Below are 21,811 nucleotides of genomic sequence, written 5' to 3' on the forward strand. Positions count from 1 at the left end.
TGGCCACGATTGAAGTCCACTGTATAAAGAGAAATCCTGGAATGTTTTTCTCAATCCCTTCATTTTTTTACAACCAAAAAAAGAAAGGCATGATCTTGGATGACATGGGGGTGAGTAAATTATCTGAGATTTTTTAATCTGGAAATTAACTAATCATTTAAATGTCTGCACTAAATGTATTGGTGCGGACTATTCATACTAGTGCAGACTAGAATAAAAAATGAAGAATTTTTTATTTTTATTTTTTAAGTGCATTAAAAATCAAGTGCTTGTAAATGTAATTATTAATATGTTTACTGGAGTAATATTTTTTTATTAGTGTATCTGTACTTAATTTGTGTACTTTGTTCACTACAATCTGTGTGTGTGTTGCGTCCAGGCTGTTGGAGCACTGTCGGCGGCACCGGTATCTGTCTCAGTCCGGTGAGGCATTGGCTCTGCTCTTAAGTAGTCTGCTGGAGAATCTGTTGGCTTACCGCACCATCACCCACGATGAGAGTCCTGAGCTACGCATGAGCTGCACCGTCAATGTCCTGGTGAGAACCAGACCCTGTGAACTCAAAACACAGCTGCAGTATTTATAAATATTCCTTATTATGTGCTCAACCTGCTGAAAAGACCAGCAAGGATCCAATCAGGAATAAAAGTTGCTTAGAGACTTCTCTCTTCTCTCTCACATCCACAGAACTTTTACAAAGAAAAGAAAAGGGAGGATATATATATCCGGTAAGTGTTTTAGACGATGGAAAGTTTTTATCTTGTTGATGGCACAAAGATGAATATGATGCATGAATCTATATGGTCTTTCATTAGGTATTTGTACAAGTTACGTGATCTACATCTGGTCTGTGAGAACTACACAGAGGCTGCCTACACCCTGCTGCTCCATGCTGAACTGTTGGAGGTTTGACGTACTGTTATTAACTGCAGATGTAGTATATAATCAGGGCTCAAAATTGAGACCGTTTTGATCGCATAAGCTCCCAAAATTTAATTTGGGAGCATTTGTGCAAGTGCGAGAAATTGTTGGCTGCATTTATTGTTCGCACTTAATATGACTAAGAACGAACTGTGTCTTTTATTTTTTGTTATTTATACTGTTGATTTGTTTTAATTATGGTATAAATGCTTGGAAATAATATTTAATGTTTTCAAGTCCATTCATTATTTGTAGCACGCAAGTCTTAGCCTATAAATTCTGTTACTTTTAATAATAAAATACAAACAAATAACAATAAATGTTTTTAAGCTCTTTAATTTGTAGTGAGATAATTATATTCGCCTCAGATCAAGCAGCATGTGAATCAATGATCGTTTCCTTTTTAATATTTACTTAAATTTTATTTAAATGCATGTTAAAAAAAATGTATAAACACGATGTCTCATGAATTATTTTTTAGAAAAATCACAATTAAACATCTTATGAATAGGTCAATAGTAACATAACATTTAGCCTACCTCAGAAAAACAAACAAGCCTATAACTTTGCCAACATTGTTTTATTTTTCTCATTAATCAGCCAGTTAACTTGGTTGAAGCCTAAATTGTTATTGCTGTCTTTCATGTTAAATTTTTTTTTTTTTTGGGGGGTGGGGGGGTTTGGTCGGGGGGGATTTTCAGATTAACTTTACGCCATATAACAAGATTTTATTAGGTGAATACTTCAGTTTTAACGTAGTAATTTAAAGCATATATATATATATATATATATATATATATATATATATATATATATATATATATTAGGGATGCACCGATACGAATCGGCCGATAATGCTTGCACGTTTTGTCAGTAAAGCCGGTTCTGTAATCAGCGGTAAATGCCATCAGGTGCGTGATGTCACGTTGAGCCGTATATACTACACACAGCCGTTGTTTACCGACGAGCTGCGCAAATCAATGTTCATTATCAGTGTGAATGTGCGCAGCTCGTCAGTGAACAACGGCTGTGTGTAGTATATACGGCTCAACGTGAAATCACACACCTGATGGCATTTACCGCTGATTACAGAACCGGCTTTACTGACAAAACGCGCAAGCATTATCGGCCGATATGGATCGGTGCATCCCTAATATATATATATATATTCTGTGCATTGCAAAAGTATTCAATTTTTTTTTCACATTTTGTTTTGTTGCAGCATTATGTTAAACTGCTTTAAATTATTTTTGCCCCAAATAAAGTTACACTCCATACACCATAATAATGACAAAGCAAAAACCAGATTTGCAAATTTTATAAATTTATTAAAAATAAAACTAGGGCTGTCCCCGACTATGAATTTTCATAGTCGAATCAGAATTTTCGAATCTTTCTATAGTCGACCAATAGTCGAATCATCTAGGCTTATGTGCGTGTGTGAATGGGTTGGGAGGGGCACGACACTATAGTCAGCAGGAGGGTAAAACTATTTTTATTTTATTTTATAAGCGACCAAAACTGCCTGCCAACTGACAGACAAACTTATTTAGGTTTAAATAAAAACACAGAACGCCTCTTTTAGTTCTAAAAACGCGAAGCGCACAGCACTGCCTTTTTTGGTGACTTTTAATGAAAGAGCAGTGTGCTGTGGTTTTTTTATGTTGCTAAGCAACGACCAAAACAGCTGTCCTGTCAGTCAATTCAAAGGATTATAGCGCGAGCGCTCTAAAATCTTAGTTTTTTGCTGTTAAGTAAACTGTCATATTAGCAGAAACCCTAAATAATACAGCTCCGGGTTACCCACGATAGACACCAAAGGTTTCTCCTCCATTTCTTGGAGTCTCCGGACTTTTTAAGCAACGGTAAACTTTCGCCATCACAACAGAAGGCCCGCTTCTCCATTCATTCGATTGGACAATGGAAAAGAACGCGAATGACGTCGGGCGTTTTTCCGCTCAGAGTTTTTTTTTTTTCAACTTCAGGCGCTCAGAGCGCTTCTGCAAAACGCGAGGCGCAGCAGGCGGCGAAAACGCGAGGCGCCGGGGGCGCATAAACAGCGTGCAGAACGCTCACTGCCAACAGAAAACCGTTAAAAAGAGGCGCCTCCAACTGCAAAAACGCGTTCGGTGTGATCGCCGCCATCCCTGCCGTCAAGATGGTCCTCATCTCGTCATGCATCAGGGAAAGTGAAAATTAAATTAGTCACAGGGGTGGTTGGATTTATTCACAAACACGTTAAAAATATTTATTGAACGCTTCTTTCTTTTCACTTTTGTTTTTACTGCATTATCATAATCAAAGGCTGTATATAACTTAATATAACCGTACAAAACCAGTAGTTCTGTGTGCAATTAGACATTGAGCACCCCCGTATTGGCAAAATGGTATGATGCTCGTTTCACCCGCGAAGATTCGACTGTGAGATCGGTGGTCGAATCAGGCTCCGCATATCGATGCATCGAATCTTCGACTATTCGGGGACAGCCCTAAATAAAACACTTAAATAAGTACATTGCATAAGTATTCATATAAGTATTAACTCAGTACATAGTTGGAGAACCTTTACAGCCTCAAGTATTTTGGGGTATGATGTGGCAAGCTTTGCACATCTGCATTTGGCAATTATCTGCCATTCTTTGTCTTACTTTTTCACCTCTCAAGCTCTGTCAGACATTTTCCAGAGTCCTGGTTGTTCCAGTCATCTTCCATTATGGATAATGGAGGCTACATGCTTCTGTGAACCTTCAATGCAGCAGATTTTTTTCCTGAACTCTCCCCTAGATCATTGCCTAAACACAAGTCTGTCACTGAGCTCTACAGGCAGTTATCTTGACCTCAGGACTTGGTTTTTGCTCTGATATGCATTTTTAGCTGTTAGACGTTTTCTTAGAGGTGCATGCCTTTCTAAATCATACTCATTCAAATGAATTTACCACAGTTTAACTCCACTGGAAGTGCAGTAACATCTAAAAGCAATATGAATGCTCCTGAGCTAAATTTTGAGTGTCCCAGAAAAGGGTATGAATACTTATGCAATGGGATCTTTTCAGTTTTTTATTTCTAATAAATTTGCAAAGTTGTTACAAACCTGTTTTGTGCTTTGTCATTATGGTGTATGAGATGTAGTTTGATACTTTTGCAAGGCACTGTATATGTAAATGTCTGTGCGGCAAATATTCGCTGAGTTTCGGATCATTTTTGTGACATGCTCCTCCTCAAGACAGCGCAGAAAGTGTTTGTTTTTTAGCTATTTTTTACGAAAGCATAACAATTAGTTGATATTGTGAGTGCACACAAATTAAAGTAGACCTTTTGCAGTTACAAATGATGTATTACTCTTACCTTTATGAGCAAAAATTATGGGAGTATTTCAGGTTTCCACTGCAAGTGACTGCGCTGGTGCCTCCATGTCCTGCAAAGCACGCTTTAGCTTCCACTCTCTGCACAAACGATTGGATATGCATCTAACAGCACAAATATATCTAGGTTAAATGTTTTAAGTTAACATTGTTAATATTTTAGGCAAGTCGTGTTAATTTGAAACACGACTTGACTTGTCGTTTGTTAAATCGAAACATGCTCAAATCATTGCCGCTTGGTCGTTACTTTAATAAACAAAAGCTTGAATTTAACAAACATAAAATGTTCAAACATATTTCTAATTTAACTTAATAAAGAAATTAAACGAAATCTAACCACTTTGCCATTAAAATCCAAAACTAAACTATTTTAATGGCTGCAAAACAGGCTCTGTTCTGATAAGTTGTCGGACAAGGGCAGGCTCAGGCCTGAGCATCGCGGCCAGTGCAGGACTCTATTTGTTCCCTCGTTTCAATTAAAAGTTCCCCCTCGGCTTGGTGGGCCCCCAATCTGCCCGGGCCCATGTGCACCTGCATACCCAGATGCTACGCCCCTGGCTGTACCTGTATTAGAGTAAATAAGCAATCTTGTTCATGTACTCATATTTTCATTCATTCTTGTCCCTTGCTTAAGGCGTAAAATAAATATTTATAAAAAGGTTTGCAGAATCAGCCCATCTGCTTGTGAAACGTTGGCAATCAGAATCGGCCATGAAGAATCAAAATTGGTGCTGCTCCTTAATATTCATTTGATGCTCCTAACTTTTTGAAGTTGGGAGCACCAGTGCTACCAAGTAAAAAAGTTAATTTTGAGCCTTGTAATATAATAACAGTCAAACTTTAAGACATGTCAATTCTTTACAATTGTTTCTCCATTTACTACTGAAGCAGTCAATCTAGAAATACCACAAATGGCAGTATGAGAAGTATGTAGTGACCAAAAAAAAAAATTAATTAAACCTTAAATTAAATTAAAGCAAATTAAAACAATGTTATATTTGAGCTTTTTCAAAGTATGCATTGTTCGAGCTGCTTTTCATTGATTATCTGTTCTCATCATCCACAAAAAGTTCTATTAATTAAAATGTACTTTTGTTTAAAAAAGGCTGAATTTATATTTGTCTGACAGTAATTGCAAAGATTTAAGCAAAGGCTTTTAGATTAAAATATTTTAAGGTCATAAGTAGGCATGTGAGAAATATGTATCATAATTTCTAAAGCTTTCATCACAGTGTACAGTATTATCACAATATTAAATTATACAAAAAGAAAGGTTAACAGAAGTTCACCATGTACTCTTGTCAAATAACAAAAACAACCTTAAACCTAGAGTTTGACTATGATCAATGATGACAAATGAAATAGTCTGACAGAAATACTTTTACATTTCCACATCACATAAACATTTACATATATTCTTTTTTTTTTTTTTCAAAAATATTTGAAATATTGAGTTTTTACTTTGACAAGGATGTCAGTAGATTTTGGAAACGGAGCGACCTCTGTTTTGTTTGTTGTCTGAAAAACTAATTTAGTCAGTTGTTATCCTTTAAATCTTTATAAAAGCCAAACATTAAGTTTGTCAGTCCTCAAAATCATATTATTCTGTTTAGATCTAACTTCGTCTGTTTGCATTTGAATATCTGCACTGAAAAACTCCTTGCCCTTGCAGCGTGTGGCTTAAAGTTGCGACATAGTTTGGTGATTATGAGATCAGTGAGATTAGCATGACTGAATTTTGCAATCTATTTCTAGTGGTCCGACAAGCCGTGTGCACCCCACCTGATCCCATGGGGCGGAATTCAAGGGTGGACGCAGCAAGAGCTGAAGGAAAGACTTTTTCAGGAGATAATGTGCAATCTGGACAAGGGCAAAGTATGTATTGAGCATGTACATCTAAATGTGACCATGGACCACAAAACCAGTCATAAGGGGCGATTTTTTTGAATTTGAGATTTATACATCATCTGAAAGCAGAAATAAATAAGCTTTCCATTGATGTATGATTTGTTAGGATATGATTAAAAATGTGAAAATCTGGAATCTGAGGGTGCAAAAAAAATCTGAATGTTGAGAAAATCGCCATTGAAGTTGTCTAAATTAAGTTCTTAGCAATGCATATTACTAATCAGAAATTAAGTTTTGATATTTTTACGGTAGGAAATTCACAAAATATCTTCACGGATCATGATCTTTACTTAATATCCTAATGATTTTTGGCATAAAAGAAAAATTGATCATTTTGACCCATACAGTGTATTGTTGGCTATTGCTACAATTATACCTGTGCTGCTGAAGATTGGTTTTGTGGTCCAGGGTCACAAATGTAATAGAAATTCTTCAATTTATTGACTTTTACATGTCATTTACACACAGTGTTTAGGGTAGTACAGAAACGTTGTAAAGAACAGAAACGTTGATATCCAACTGCATTACCATTGAAACGTCTGGGGTTGATATTCCTTATTCTCTCTAAGGCTGCATTTATTTCGATCAGTGAAATAAAAAAAATCAAATTGATAAATAATATTACCATTTTAAACTCTTTTTATTTTAATTTAAGGTAATAAGTAATTTATTCCTGTGAAGGTGAATTTTTAGCATAATTTCTCCAGTCTTCTGTGTCACGTGATTCTTCCAGAATTCTATTCTAATATACTGATCAATGTTATTTTAATATTATTGAAATTCTGTTACAGTCTTTAGTAATATTAAATTGTAATTTCAGTCATTTCTATACAGTTTTCAATTATGTTTACTTTAGTTTTAGTTTTTATTACATCAGATTAACCTAAAAATAAAAAATAAAAATGTTGCACTGGCAACTAGATAAAAGAAAATTAATAATAATAATAATAATAATAATAATAATAATAATAATAATAATAATAATAATAATAAAAAGATATATAATTTTCTATTTTTTATTTTGTTTCAGATAATGTTTATTTTACATAAAAAAAAACATTTTTTACAATTGTATTATTATTTATTTATTTATTTATTTGTTTATTCTTTTATGAATATAAAGTTTAAAAAGAATAGCATTTATCTTCCATTTAAATTGTCTTTACTGTCACTTTTGGTCAATTTTTAAAAGTATAAATAAATAAATTAATTAATAAAAAAAAAACGTGTTAAATAGTTAAAGAAACATTCTGTTTTCCTTTATGAAGAAAAAAATATTAGGGATGCATGATATTGGATTTTTTCTTTTTTCAGAAAAATGCATTTTATTTTTTTTAAAGATTTTATTTTAAGATTTAACATTTGTAGATGATCTAAAGTAGAATAGTTCTGAAAATTCTACTGAAAATTCAAAAACATTGATGAATAAAATATAAAATATTTCTATATAAAATTACTTAATTAGCAAGTGTCATATTTGTGATTTTTAATTCATCTAAGCCATTGCTTCTGACATTTAAATCAAAACATACTCATGACTTTATGACATCAGTTACTGCTTTATTTAATTAGAAACACAGGCTAAATGTTATTTCAGTATTTTACTTTTATTTTATTAGAAATAGGCCAACAGCCTACATTTACAGTTTCCGATGCTATTGTGCATCGCTAAAAAAGTCATACTATAAAGGAGCCTCTTAATACAATAATATAGTCTTTATTAATATTAAATTGTCATTTCTGTCATTTCAATACAGTTTTTATTCATTTTTGTTTTAGTTTTTAGAACATCAGATTAACCTAAATAAAAACAAGAAATGTTGCACTGGTAACTACATGAAATAAAATGAATAATAATAATAAAAAAATGATATCTAATTTTCTATATTTTATTTTGTTTCAGATAATGTTTATTTTATTTCAAGAAATATTTTTTACTTTTACGTTTTAGTTTGAACGAACTATAATAACATCATGCTGATTTGGGGCTCAAGAAACTTTTTTCCATACTTTTACAATTCGATTCTTCTGTTATTTAATTATTTATTCTTTTATGAATGTAAAGTTTTAAAATAATAGCATTTTAAATACAAATCTCACAACATTTCAAATGTCTTTATTGGCACTTTTTCAAAGTAAAAATTAAATAAATTAATTACTTAATTAAAAAAACCTTATAAAATACTTCATGAAGAAAAAAATATTAGGGTTGCACAATATTGGATTTTTAAATTTTTTCGGAAAAATGCAGTGGTAACCTGCATTTTGTTTTAAGATTTTGACATTTTATTTTAAGATTTAACATTTGTAGATGATCTAAAGCAGAATAGTTCTGAAAATCCTTTAGATCTCATAATTTGTTAAAAAATGTAACATTAAACATTGATGAATAAAATCATTCGATATAAAATTACTTAATTAACAGGTGTCATATTTGTGATTTTTAATTCATCTAAGCTATACAGTAGCTTCTGACATTTAAATCAAAAAATACTCATGGCTTTATCAGTTGCTGCTTTATTTAAATAGAAGCACAGTCTAAATTTTATTTCAGAACTTTACTTTTATTTTATTAGCAGTAGGCCAACAGCCATATTGACATTTTCCGATGATATTGTGCATCCCTAAAAAATATCAAACTATAAAAGAGAATCTTAATGCAATAATTAATAATAATTAGTTTGCTGCTGTCAACACCCTTTCTCATTCATCAGTCTGACTCTGAGCTTGTTTGTTTGTTCTTTTGTCCACAGATGTGGGAGAAGGCCATCGAGATGGCAAAACAGCTTGTTAAACTTCATGAAAACCAAATGTTTGATTTCATAGAGCTCAGTCAACTGCTGGTAAGACAGACATGTCAGAATTCCCCATTGTTTCTTTGTTAATGTGATCTGAAGGCAGCGCCACAGACAAACCTCCCCTGAGCTTCTGCCAGAACAGGAGAAGCTCTGTGATGTACAAACATTTTAGCGAGACAATCCTTGAGCTCGTCTCGTTTCACGCGCTTCATATTTATTGACGTTTTGGGCTGGTAACTCATAACCCTGTCTGCTGGGTAGCAGCCGTCACTCTGCACAGGAAATAAACATAGCAATTTGCAAGAAAGAGGAGGAAGGAAACTCTGGTGTGATAACAGCTCCTGTAGCAGTTACACACTCTCCTCTCAGTTCTGCCCTTGGCTCTGTCAAGTTCTCACTCGGCAGCTGACTTCAATTCGATCGGAGAACTTTGCTGTCCGTGCCGATGAAATGGATGGACAACTGCTTTCAACTTTTCCTTGTCCTGTGGTTCTTAATGTGCCGTACATTTCCTTATTTCTTTTCTGATTTGAAATGATTGTATAGGAAAAAAGGAATGTGCAGTAAAAAATACAATAACTTAAAGGGATAGTTCACCCAAAAATGCAAATGCTGTCATTTATTAATATATTTTGAAGGTGGTTGGTAACCAAACAGCTTCTGTTCCCACTGACTTTCGTTGTATTTTTCTTCCATACAATCTTCAAAATATCTTCTATTATGTTCCACTGAGGTAACAGGTGAGGTAAAAGACTTATTCTCTGATCATTTACTCATTCTTATGTCATTCCTAATAAGTCTTCAGGGTCAGATGATCTTTCAGAAATTATTCTAATATGCTGATCAGTTTTATTTTGAGATCCTGTTATATTAGTGTCCTTTGAGATCCTATTATACATTTTATATTAAATTCTAATTTTTGTCATTTTGTTACAGTTTTAATAAAATAAAATTAAATAAAAATTAATAATATAGTTTTTTAATATATTTGACTTTGTTTTAGATAATGTTTATTTTATTTCAAGTAACAAAGATGATTTTATTATTATTATTATTATTTTCAAATAACTATAATAACCCTGATGCTGATTTCAACTTTTCCTTGTCCTGTGGTTCTTAATGTGCCGTACATTTCCGTATTTCTTTTCTGATTTGAAATTATTGTATAGGAAAAAAGGAATGTGCAGTAAAAAATACAACAACTTAAAGGGATAGTTCACCCAAAAATGCAAATGCTGTCATTTATTAATATATTTCCACAGGACAAGGAAAACATTTTATAGAGTAGAAAATTCTGAAAAAAACATCATTTATTTTTTTAATTAAACATTTTAAGTCTCTTTAGAACACTAATAATTTTATTTTATTTTATTGACAGAACAAAAAATGGGTATTTAATAGCATGTTTAGACTGTAAAAGTATTTCCATATATTTAGAGATAACTGGATGCTGTCAAACTCCATAAATTACAGCATAAAACCATAAATGTACTAAGAGTTGTTTTAGTATTATTTATACTATTTATTAATATTTTAATATTTATTTTATTTAGTTTGATGTCTATTTTTTATTTATTTTTTGCTATAATTTTAATTTCACTTTAGGTTTTAGTCATTTTCTTACATGCTTTTGTCATTTTTACTAGTTTTTGTTTCATACAGCTTACATTTATTTGAATTTCAATTGTAGTTATTTCAGTACTTCATCTTAAACTATTAAACTAGCCATTCATTTCCGTTAACATTTCAAAATTTCTAATCTTTAAAATTTGAAGGGTACATTTTTCATTTTTATAAAACTATTATTCATTATACTAAAACTACAAAACACATCTTCGGTAATTGAATACAATCTGAAATCAGATTTAATTAAGATAATTTTTTTTTTTTTTGAAAAAGTCAGTAATTAAATAAAAACTTTTATTCATTTATTTTTCATATTTGTTTCGTTTACCGAAAAGATGTGCGTACTTGTGGTTATCAGAAACAACACTCAAATACAGAAATAACTCTCAAATCCTGTGTAAGTTCACATACAGTATACAGTATTGTTAGTGAAGAAATCACAATTGCCTCTATATAACAACAAAAGAGCCACATGGTCTGCGAGGGTGAAGTCAGAGAGCCACATTTACACAGAAGCGTTCTAGGAACTGAGGGTTAATTGTCTCCATTTATGACTAATATATATATAATATAGGGCTAAATTACAGGCTCTTGTGTGACCTAGAAATGGCTGAAATGATTCACAGAATCTCAAGAACATTGAGATTTATTAGCAGTAATTGAAATTCTTAAGGATTGCCACAATTAAAAGTGTTACAAGGTATCAAAAGCATTCTTTCAAAGTCATAAGAACAATTGAGACAATTTGAGCATTGATTATTATTTACACCTTATAGTAAGCTACTAAAAGGACCATAATTGTTGGTCTTTCCAAGCGAAGAAGCAGGGGTTAAGTGCTTTGATCAAAGGCACGATGGGGGCAGATAACAGTAATTAAAGTTGACTGAAGCTTTTGTGTTAGCAGGATTACGTGCAATAGGGGGTCAAAAAAGTTAAGCTTTTGTCAATTTATTAAGAGAAATGAATGAATATTGGAGATTTTTTTCCTTGCTTGACGCTGTCAAATTACATTTTGAACTCATTCACCTACATTGCATGAATAAGAGCTTGATGAACACACACACGTCTCATTTTGTGTCATCCTGGATTGAAATGACATGAGGGTGAGCAAATGATGACAGTGTGTTCATTTTCGGTTGAACTATTCCTTTTAGGCTTGATTTTACATTCCTCAACTGCAAATTCAAATGTGAAAACACCAGTTGTTTTTGTATACAGAAACAGCAGGCGCAGTATTACGAGAACATCATGCACGCAATGAGACCTCAGCCGGAATATTTCGCTGTGGGATATTATGGACAGGGTTTCCCATCTTTCCTCAGGGTGAGTGAATTTAGCATTTTTTAATAGCTTTGATAAAATAAAAAAAACAGAAAGAGAGACACAATTTTCAAACAACAACTTGGAAAGTTTTCCTCCATTTGGTGCACAAATGTCTAATTTTCTGCTGTGTGAAATCTGCAAACTATGGATTAAACGGTGACACAAACATGCTGGCAGGGTCAGCTCGATGTTTGGCATTTCAGCGTCAAGCGTTGCCAATGGAAAACAGATATTTTGATTACAGCTCTCCCCAAAGAGCTCTCTTAGTAATTGGGTTTTAACAAGAAAATAATACTTTTGTTTTCACAGTCAGGGATTTAGAAACCCTGGCGCTACACTTTTTCAGAGACAAGAGCCCCTTAGACGTTAAATGAAATGAAAGGCTCTGTGCAGTTATTACTGGTTGTGCATGTCAGATATCAAGCCATGGATATCACTCCAGTAGAGGAAGAAGCTAGTATGTTGCTAGATAGCTAAAAGTTGCAGGAGATCATGTGGCCGTTCATACGGTCTTCATCCTTTTTTACTTAATGTGCTCTGCTTGTTCCCAACAGAACAAAATGTTCATTTACCGTGGTAAAGAGTATGAGTGGCTGGAGGACTTTAGCTTGAAGCTGTTGTCTCAGTTTCCCAATGCAGTGAAGATGACCAGCACATCGCCCCCTGGTGACAACATCTGTAACTCAACCGGTCAGCGTATCCTTAACTCTTAACCCAGCAAAATACTGACATTGAGTACAATATTTTTATTTATTTGTTTAAAAATGTTCTAGTGTTTAGAAGTTGCAGGTCAGTGTTTTGATTTTTCTTTAAGAAATTAATGTTTTCATTCAGAACGGGTGCAAAAAATTGATCAAAAGTGACAGAAAGGGCATTTATAATAAAATAATATAATGCTGTTCTTTTGAACTTTCCGTTCAGTGAAGAATCTTGAAAAGTGTATTGCATTCAACATATTTTTTCTACAAAAACATGGAGCAGCACAACTGTTTGCAATATAGATAATATTTCTTGAGCAGCAAATCGGCATATTGGAATGATTTCTGAAATCATGCGGCACTGAAGACTGCTGAAAATTCAGCTTTGCATCACAGGAATAAATTACAATTTGAAGTAATATTACAACAGAAAAAGCTATGTAATAATATTGTGATATTGTTTTTACTGTGCCTTTATGTGTAAAATACTTTGTTGTGAATGTAATTTATGTACATATATTAAATTTCAATATGTAAAATGTATTATCATATGAAGTAAAACATACAGTCAAGCCCAAAATTATTCATACCCCTAGCAAATTCTTTCTTAAAGTTATTTTTATTCAACCAGCAAGTTTTTTTTGGACCGGAAATGACTTGAAATGGCTTCTCCCAAAAGATAATACAACAATGTTCTTTTATTTACATTTGAACAAAAAGTGGCATGTCCAAAATTATTCATACCTTTCTCAATATACCAGCTTTTTGCATGTCTCCACTGGTATTTTGCCCATTCATCTTTAGCCATGAGCTCTAACTCTTTCAGGTTGGAGGGTCTCCTTGCCATCACCCTGATCTTTAGCTCCCTCCACAGATTCTCAATTGGACTTAAGTCGGGACTCTGGCTGGACCACTGCAAAACTTTAATCTTTTTGTCTGCTAACATTTCTTCACCACTTTTGCTGTGTGTTATGGGTCGTTGTCATGCTGAAATGTCCACTGGTGCCCAAGACCAAGTTTCTCTGCAGACTGCCTGATGTTGTTGTTGAGAATTTTGATGTATTGCTCCTTTTTCATGGTGCCATTTACTGTGATTAGGTTCCCTGGGCCACCGGCTGAAAAACACCCCCAAAACATTAGGTTCCCACCACCATGTTTGACAGTGGGGATGGTGTTCTTAGGGTTGAAGGCTTCTCCTTTTTTTATGCCAAATGAAGGCTACATCATTGTGGCCAAACAATTTTTGTTTCATCTGACCATGAAACAGAAGACCAGAAGTCGTCTTCTTTGTCCAGATGAGCATTGAAAAGGCCAAGCAAGTTTTGTGTGCCTTATCTGGAGAAGTGGTGTCCTGCTTAGCCTGCGTATGTGGAACCCAGCGGTGTGCAGTGTTTGTGGACTGTCTGCCTTGAGATGTTGCCACCAACAGAGCGCAGATTCATCAGGATGGCCTTGGTGGTGATCCTTGGATTCTTTTTTTTACCTCTCTCACTATCCTCCTGGCCAGCACAGGTGTCACTTTTGGCTTCCGACCACGTCCTCTGAGATTTTTCACAGTGCAAAACATCTTGTATTTTTTTAATAATACTTTGCACTGTGGCCACTGGAACTTCATATTTAGATATGGTCTTATAGCCCTTTCCTGACTTTTGAGCAGCCGCAGGTCCTCAGCGAGCTCCTTTGTCTTAGCCATGACTGTCCACAAACCTTCTGGTTTTCACCTGTTGAGTTCATTAAAACAGCTGTTCCCATTGAATCAGGGTAATTAGGATGCTTTAGAACAACTTTTGATTTTCCCATAGACTGTGACAGTTTGCAAAGGGTATGAATAATTTTGGACATGCCAGTTTTTGCTAAAATGTAAATAAAATGTCCAGACAATGTACATATATGAATATTATGTAAGCCTTGACAATGTGACTCTTGACGTAGGGCAGTATGTGTCATATGTGACCCTGGACCACAAAACCAGTCATTAGGGTCCATTTTTTACAGTTAAGATTTATACATCATCTGAAAGCTGAATAAGCGTTCCATTGATGTATGGTTTGTTAGAATATGACAATATTTGGCCATGATACAACTATTTGAAAATCTGGAATCTGAGGCTGCAGAAAAAATCCAAATTTAAAGTTGTCCAAATTAAGTTCTTAGCAATGCATAATACTAATCAAAAATATGTTTTGGTATATTTTCGATAGAACATATGCAAAGTATCTTCATACAACATGATCACTTAATATCCTAATGATTTTTGGCTTAAAAGAAAAATCTATAATTTTGACCCAAGCAATGTGTTTTTGTCTATTGCTACAAATGTTCCCGGGTCACACATTTCAATCAATGAAATGCAGCCTTGCTGAGCATATAAGAGACTCTGTTCAAAAGCATTAAAAAATATATATAAAAATCTTTAAATGGTACTGTACATTTACATATATGCAGTATTTAGATTCATTATTAATGGAATGTGTGGATTAGTATAACTTTTATTTAAAAGTGTTTAAATGCTTGTGACATCTTAAAAGTGTCTGAATGGCATTGGATTAAATTATTAAATATCAAAGCAAGTGGCCTTTATTTTAAAGACTAATATCACTTTAAGCAAAACATTTGACAGGCATGTTTTAGTTGCTCCTTGCCCTGATATTTTGTTATATAATGCAGTGACATTTAGACAATTTAAGTTTTTACTCTTTTATATCCACTGTGCATATAAAATCACTTTTTCTACAAACTTTTTTTAAGATCCAAAGGTCCAAAATGATGCAGAAGTTTTAGCATCCAGTGCTCATTATAAAACACTTGCTTTGGTTGACCTACCAACCGCAAATGTGTGAATGGTAGTGTTTTGTGCTTCAAATTAAACAAGTATTGTAGCTGAATGCTTTTGGGGTCAAATTACGGAAATATGAACCGATTTCTATCCTTAATCAATTCTCTCCAGATATTCAGTGTTTCACAGTGAAGCCTGTCTTAAACTTACCTTCACAGTTCAAGGACAAGGAACTTCCTGAACAAATCCTCAAGTATGAATCCACAGGCTTGTTGTAATTCTCAAATCTCTTATAAATAATGCTCTTGTAAACCTTTTGTTGTTTTCTCAGTTATTACAGGACAAATGAAGTGGAAAAGTTCCAGTATTCAAGACCGTTCAGGAAAGGAGAAAAAGATCCTGACAATGAGTTTGCTGTGAGTTATGATTTATATTGTTGGTGTTATCGAAGTTATTGAAGTTCAGCAGGTTGAGGATAATTAGGGTGCATGAAAAAGCTTTTTCAGATTTCAGATTAGACTTGGCTGATGTTTTTCTTATAACATTGTTGACATTATACATATTTCAGCGTGTCTCAGTTGAAACTCAAGCTTCAGTTTTAAAGTTAAAGTTCAGACTTGAACCCTGTGAGTAAATGGCTGATGGTTTTCATAAATTTTTTTGTGACCTGCAAAGGAAATGAATGAATTTGCATCTGAAAAACTGGTTATTTCCTATTTTCAAAGGAATAATTTGGATTCATCACAGTGTTATTTTCTTTCAAACTGTGAAAAATAAAACAAAATCTGCATATTATTCAATGTGCACTTTTCCACATAGTGAATGTGTACAAATATTCAGTTTTTAATATATTTTTTAAATCCATATCCAGGGCTCTACGCTTACTTTTCTTTTTAGGAGCACTTGTGCTCCTAACTTAAAAAAGTTAGTTGGATGCATCACAGTGTTATTTTCTTTCAAACTGTGAAAAATAAAACGAAATCTGCATATTATTCAATGTGTACTTTTCCACTTAGTGAATTTGTACAAATATTCTGTTTTTTAAAAAAAAATCCATATCCAGGGCTCTACGCTCTTGTGCTCCTAACTTAAAAAAGTTAGTTGGATGCATCACAGTGTTTTTTTCTTTCAAACTGTGAAAAATAAAACGAAATCTGCATATTATTCAATGTGCACTTTTCCACATAGTGAATGTGTACAAATATTCTGTTTTTATATATTTTTTTATATCCATATCCAGGGCTCTATGCTTACTTTTCTTTTTAGGAGCACTTGTGCTCCTAACTTAAAAAAGTTAGTTGGATGCATCACAGTGTTTTTTTCTTTCAAACTGTGAAAAATAAAACGAAATCTGCATATTATTCAATGTGTACTTTTCCACTTAGTGAATTTGTACAAATATTCTGTTTTTAAAAAAAAAATCCATATCCAGGGCTCTACGCTCTTGTGCTCCTAACTTAAAAAAGTTAGTTGGATGCATCACAGTGTTTTTTTCTTTCAAACTGTGAAAAATAAAACGAAATCTGCATATTATTCAATGTGCACTTTTCCACATAGTGAATTTGTACAAATATTCTGTTTTTATATTTTTTTTATATCTATATCCAGGGCTCTACGCTTACTTTTCTTTTAGGAGCACTTGTGCTCCTAACTTAAAGTTAATTGGATGCATCACAGTGTTATTTTCTTTCAAACTGTGAAAAATAAAACAAAATCTGCATATTATTCAATGTGCACTTTTCCACATAGTGAATGTGTACAAATATTCTTTTCTTTTTTTTTATCCATATCGAGGGCTCTGTTGTTACTTTTCTTTTTAGGAGCACAAACTTAAAGTTAATTGGATGCATCACAGTGTTATTTTCTTTCAAACTGTGAAAAATAAAACAAAATCTGCATATTACCAAAGTCCCTTTAAGGCAAGTCATGTCACTCGGCCATCTTTGAAACGCTACTTGGGCAGGCAAGTGCAGCTCCTATCTCTTTGAATAGGGAAACATCAAATTCTCCAAAACTATTCACCAAGTTTACGATTAAATTTCATATTTTAAATCTCCAATGAAATCCAACAAGAATAAATATGGTTCCTTGTGCTCCAATAATGTTAAAAAAACGCTTATTTTTCCGGCTAAATGAGCCAGTGCGCATGCGCAGTACTGAGGGCACGTCTTAGAGCGCCGACTGTTTCTATAGCAACCGGGACTTCTAACGGCAGCTGCAGTGACGCGCTGACTTTACTAATCAACGATTGGCTCTTTCACTAAGAAGGCGGGGCTTCACGGCCATAATTAACGTTGCATTTTTCAAGTCTTGGGTATTCTATAGACCTTTTTCCTGAGTAAACGATGAGCGCCGCCATTACGGATTCTAACGTCAGATTGAATGCTTTTCTGTTGCGGTTTCCATAGGAACCCATTCAAATAGTGTCCATCTGTTTTAATGTAGCTAACATCCGCTGTTTTGTGTCATCTACACACTCATTAAAGTGAGGCACTGACAAATGACGGTCATTGCGACATTGCCAAGTGATGGCGCTATGGAGCCATGTGCTTTTTAAAAACATTTTAATAGGTTTAACATCAGTTTATTAGCTCGGAATATACCCTAATTTGACTAGAAACAATGCAGACCGGAAATGCAAAGCATTCTTTCAGTTAAGAGTCGGACTTACTTCCGTGTTCAGGAAAAACGTCTATAGTCTTTGATATTACTCAATGTGCACTTTTCCACATAGTGAATGTGTACAAATATTCTGGGTTTTTTTTTGTTTTTTTTTATCCATATGAAGGGCTCTACACTTACTTTTCTGTTTAGGGGCACAGTCAAAATTTCAGGAGCACCTTCTAAACAATAATCAAAAAATCGGATAAAAAATTAGCCTTCCTATTACGAGGTGAAATTTGACTCCTTAAAATGATTTACAGGGGAGTTTTGCTTTTACCTTTAATTGCATTTTTTTTAGCTTTATTAAAACTATATCATCTTTTATGTCAAATTTTTTTAAATGTATATTTTTTAAGCTTTTTAAAATTTCTAATTAAAACAACAGAATAAGAAGTAGGATATTAATAAGTTACCAATCAAATTAAATCAGTATTAACAAAATAAATGTGTACTACAGAGGTGGCACAGAAGAACACAAAAGTGGCTTTTAGGTGCCTTTTTTAGGTTTAATGAGGCTCAGAGGTGGCATGAGTGCAATCAAATTTATAATTTCATGTTGAGTTTAATGTTTTAAATATAACATTTTGAATACAGGAATAATAAATGATTTAAATAACTGAAAAGATACTTTAAAAATGAAACTAAATCGGCCAGCAGGTGACAGCAAGACACTGATTTATTACTGAATCATATCATTCATTTGATTCATTCTAATGGCTGATTTATTCAGGAATAAAGCAAGTGACTGTCTTTATGAATGGGAAATTGAATAATTTCACTAGATTCGTTTAAAAACGCATGTTCATTCATAAACGAAACACCGCTGTGTTTGAGTGGAGATGCGCAGTGGCTCGGTTGTGACCTTTTTTCAGACAAGGAAATAGAGCAAAATCAGGCAATAGTGTTAAAGTCAGACAATGTAATTCACTTAATAATAACTTCCTGTTTATTAACTGTTGTATTAAATCAATATCTCATTTACAAACTCCCTTAAAAATCATTAAAAGCTGTCACTCATCTTAGTTCATCGTGATCTCACAAAGTTCCATTATTATCAACTAAGCTCTCTCCACTGCACAATCAATCTCTTATTTACACTCTCTCTACACTTTGTTAATAAAAGGATTCGTGAGATATGTCTGTGATACATTACTCAACATTGAAAAAACACATAGAAACCTTTAAAGCTCCTCTGAGCGCAAAAACACAAATATGCTGATCGGATCAGTCGCACATGATGCTGCTAAATATTTTTTCCTAGTCGCTCGCAGTCGTTTTCAGTCGCAAATGCGAGTGAAATGGTCACACTGTAGAGCCCTGATATCGATATTCCTAAATATATTAAAAAAAAACATGGAAATTCTCAGATCTTTCGTAATAATACAAAATAAAATATTTCCCATTATCACCATGCTTACGAATTTCATGATATCTGACCCTGTTGTGCCTTTGATCAAAAATTGGAAATACCAACTATTAAGACCCTTTTAGTCATGGTCATTTCAGAGGTTTCTTTGTATTTAATAAGTCAAATACCTGAGGGCATAGCAATCATTTAAATTGTTCGAATTGTCACCCCCTGATGATAACAATGTATTCAATACCTTATAACACTTTTAAAAGAAATTGGATGCTCGCTAACATTGAAGAATTGCCTTTATAGCCAATAAAATGGAATGTTGTGATTCTGTGAACCATTTCACTAGCTTTCTACACCAGACCCTGTATAATTATTCATAAATGGAGATGATTGACCTTCAGATCTTGGAACCCCTCTGTGTAAATGTGGCTCTCTGCCTTTCACCTCACAGACCATGTGGATCGAAAGAACCACCTATATTACGGCGTACCGTTTTCCGGGAATCCTCAAGTGGTTTGAAGTGAAGTCCATCTCTGTGGTGAGTTACTAAAACTCTAAAAATCTTTAATTGTTAAATGTCAAATTTGTATGAACAAAATACTCATTTTAAAGAAATGACATTTAAAGACTATTCACTTTCTTCACAAATGTACCTCATTGTGCTCATTTCATTAGTGCATGTTACTGTCTTTGTAATAACTTTTTTTGCCTCTGCAATAATATTTCATACACCTTGCAGAATCTGCAAAATTATTTGACTAAAATAAAAGGGATCATACAAAATGCATGTTATTTTTAATTTAGTATTGACCTGAATAATATATTTCGCATGAAAGGCATTCACATATAGTCCACAAGAGAAAATAATAGTTAAATTTATAAAAATGACCCTGTACAAAAGTATACATGCACTCGATTCTTAATACTGTGTTGTTACCTGAATGATCCACAACTGTGTTATTTATTTATTTAGCTTGGTGATAGTTGTCCATGAGTCCATTGTTTGTCCTAAACAGTTAAACTGCCCGCTGTTCTTCAAAAAAAAAAAAAAAAAATCCTTCGGGTCCAACAAATTCTTAGGTTTTTTAGCATTTCTGTGTATTTGAACCCTTTCCATCAATGACAGTATGATTTTGAGATCCAGCTTTCACACTGAGGACATCTGAGGGACTCATATGCAACTATTACAGAAGCTTTAAAAGCTCACTGATGCTTCAGAAGGAAACACGATGTATTAAGAGCCAGGGGGTGAAAACTTTTGAACAGAATGAAGATGTGTAGCTTTGTTTTATTTTGCATAAATATCTTTTTTTATGTAATACTGCCCTTCAGAATCTACAGAAGATACTCGCATGTTTTCCAGAAGACCAAATAAGTTAAATTTAACCTGATTTTATAAAGTAATAGTGTTTTTGTGCCACGTAATGTAGATTTAAGAGTTTTTAGGTGAGAATATACTTGTAAGTTACCATTTATTTGAAAATTTACGTTGAACTGTAATATAGTGAAATAATATTACAATTTGAAATGCATTTTTGCTATTTGAATATATTGTAAAATGTAATTTATTCCAGTGATTTAAAGCTGAATTCTCAGCATCATTACTCCATTCTTAAGTGTCACATGATCCTTCAGAAATCATTATAATATGCTGATTTGCTGCTCTTTTGTTACGGTTTTATGCATCTTTGCTGAATAAAAGTATTAATAAAAAAAGTAGGTAGTGTTTGATCATAATTAGATTTTATAATCATAATCTGTCGAACGTTGTCACTCGTTTGTAGGAAGAGATCAGCCCTTTGGCCAACGCCATAGAAACCATGGAGCTGGCCAATGAGAAGCTGAGTAATCTGGTGCAGCAGCAGGCGTGTGACCGCTCTCTATCTGTGCACCCCCTCTCCATGATGCTCAATGGAATCGTGGACCCGGCTGTCATGGGTGGCTTTTCCAACTACGAGAAGGTCGGACATTCTCCTCTTCTTCTGCTTCGATTAATTTTTAACCAAGAGAAATCAAGCCCAAATCAAGCTATACACCTGATAATACTCAGCTGAATCAGTCAGATGTGCTCTGTACCTTTTCTCCTGGTCAGATATGAAAAATTGATGCGTGCCTCAAGGCTTGAGGTCTGCTGGAGCACCGGCTGATATTAATTGAAATTTTTGTTTCGCCCCTCAGGCATTTTTCACAGAGGCCTACATGAAGAAAAACCCTGACCACCTGGAAAGCATTGAAGTCTTAAAACACCTGATCGCATTGCAGGTAACACTTCTGCACATCTGTATTGTGTTCAAATGTTTACACAATGATTATAGGTATGAGAAAGATGACATGTTTTATTTTATGGTAGCTGTGTCTATCGCAATAGATGGTCTAT

General features: G+C 33.7%; 1 protein-coding gene across 1 annotated transcript in view; it reads left to right on the plus strand.

Moving 5' to 3' along the window:
* dock5 (dedicator of cytokinesis 5) overlaps positions 1-21,811 on the plus strand; it is a 104,265-nt gene that overhangs the window by 68,955 nt on the left and 13,499 nt on the right. The window contains exons 34-45 of the mRNA XM_073819887.1: positions 380-536; positions 686-726; positions 814-904; positions 6,037-6,156; positions 8,943-9,032; positions 11,832-11,936; positions 12,491-12,632; positions 15,582-15,663; positions 15,742-15,826; positions 19,886-19,972; positions 21,219-21,395; positions 21,613-21,696. Of these exons, the coding sequence (XP_073675988.1) occupies positions 380-536; positions 686-726; positions 814-904; positions 6,037-6,156; positions 8,943-9,032; positions 11,832-11,936; positions 12,491-12,632; positions 15,582-15,663; positions 15,742-15,826; positions 19,886-19,972; positions 21,219-21,395; positions 21,613-21,696 (1,261 nt within the window). The remainder of the gene's footprint in view (positions 1-379; positions 537-685; positions 727-813; positions 905-6,036; positions 6,157-8,942; positions 9,033-11,831; positions 11,937-12,490; positions 12,633-15,581; positions 15,664-15,741; positions 15,827-19,885; positions 19,973-21,218; positions 21,396-21,612; positions 21,697-21,811) is intronic.

Source organism: Garra rufa, chromosome 15 (assembly GCF_049309525.1).
Source record: "Garra rufa chromosome 15, GarRuf1.0, whole genome shotgun sequence".
Taxonomy (NCBI): domain Eukaryota; kingdom Metazoa; phylum Chordata; class Actinopteri; order Cypriniformes; family Cyprinidae; genus Garra; species Garra rufa.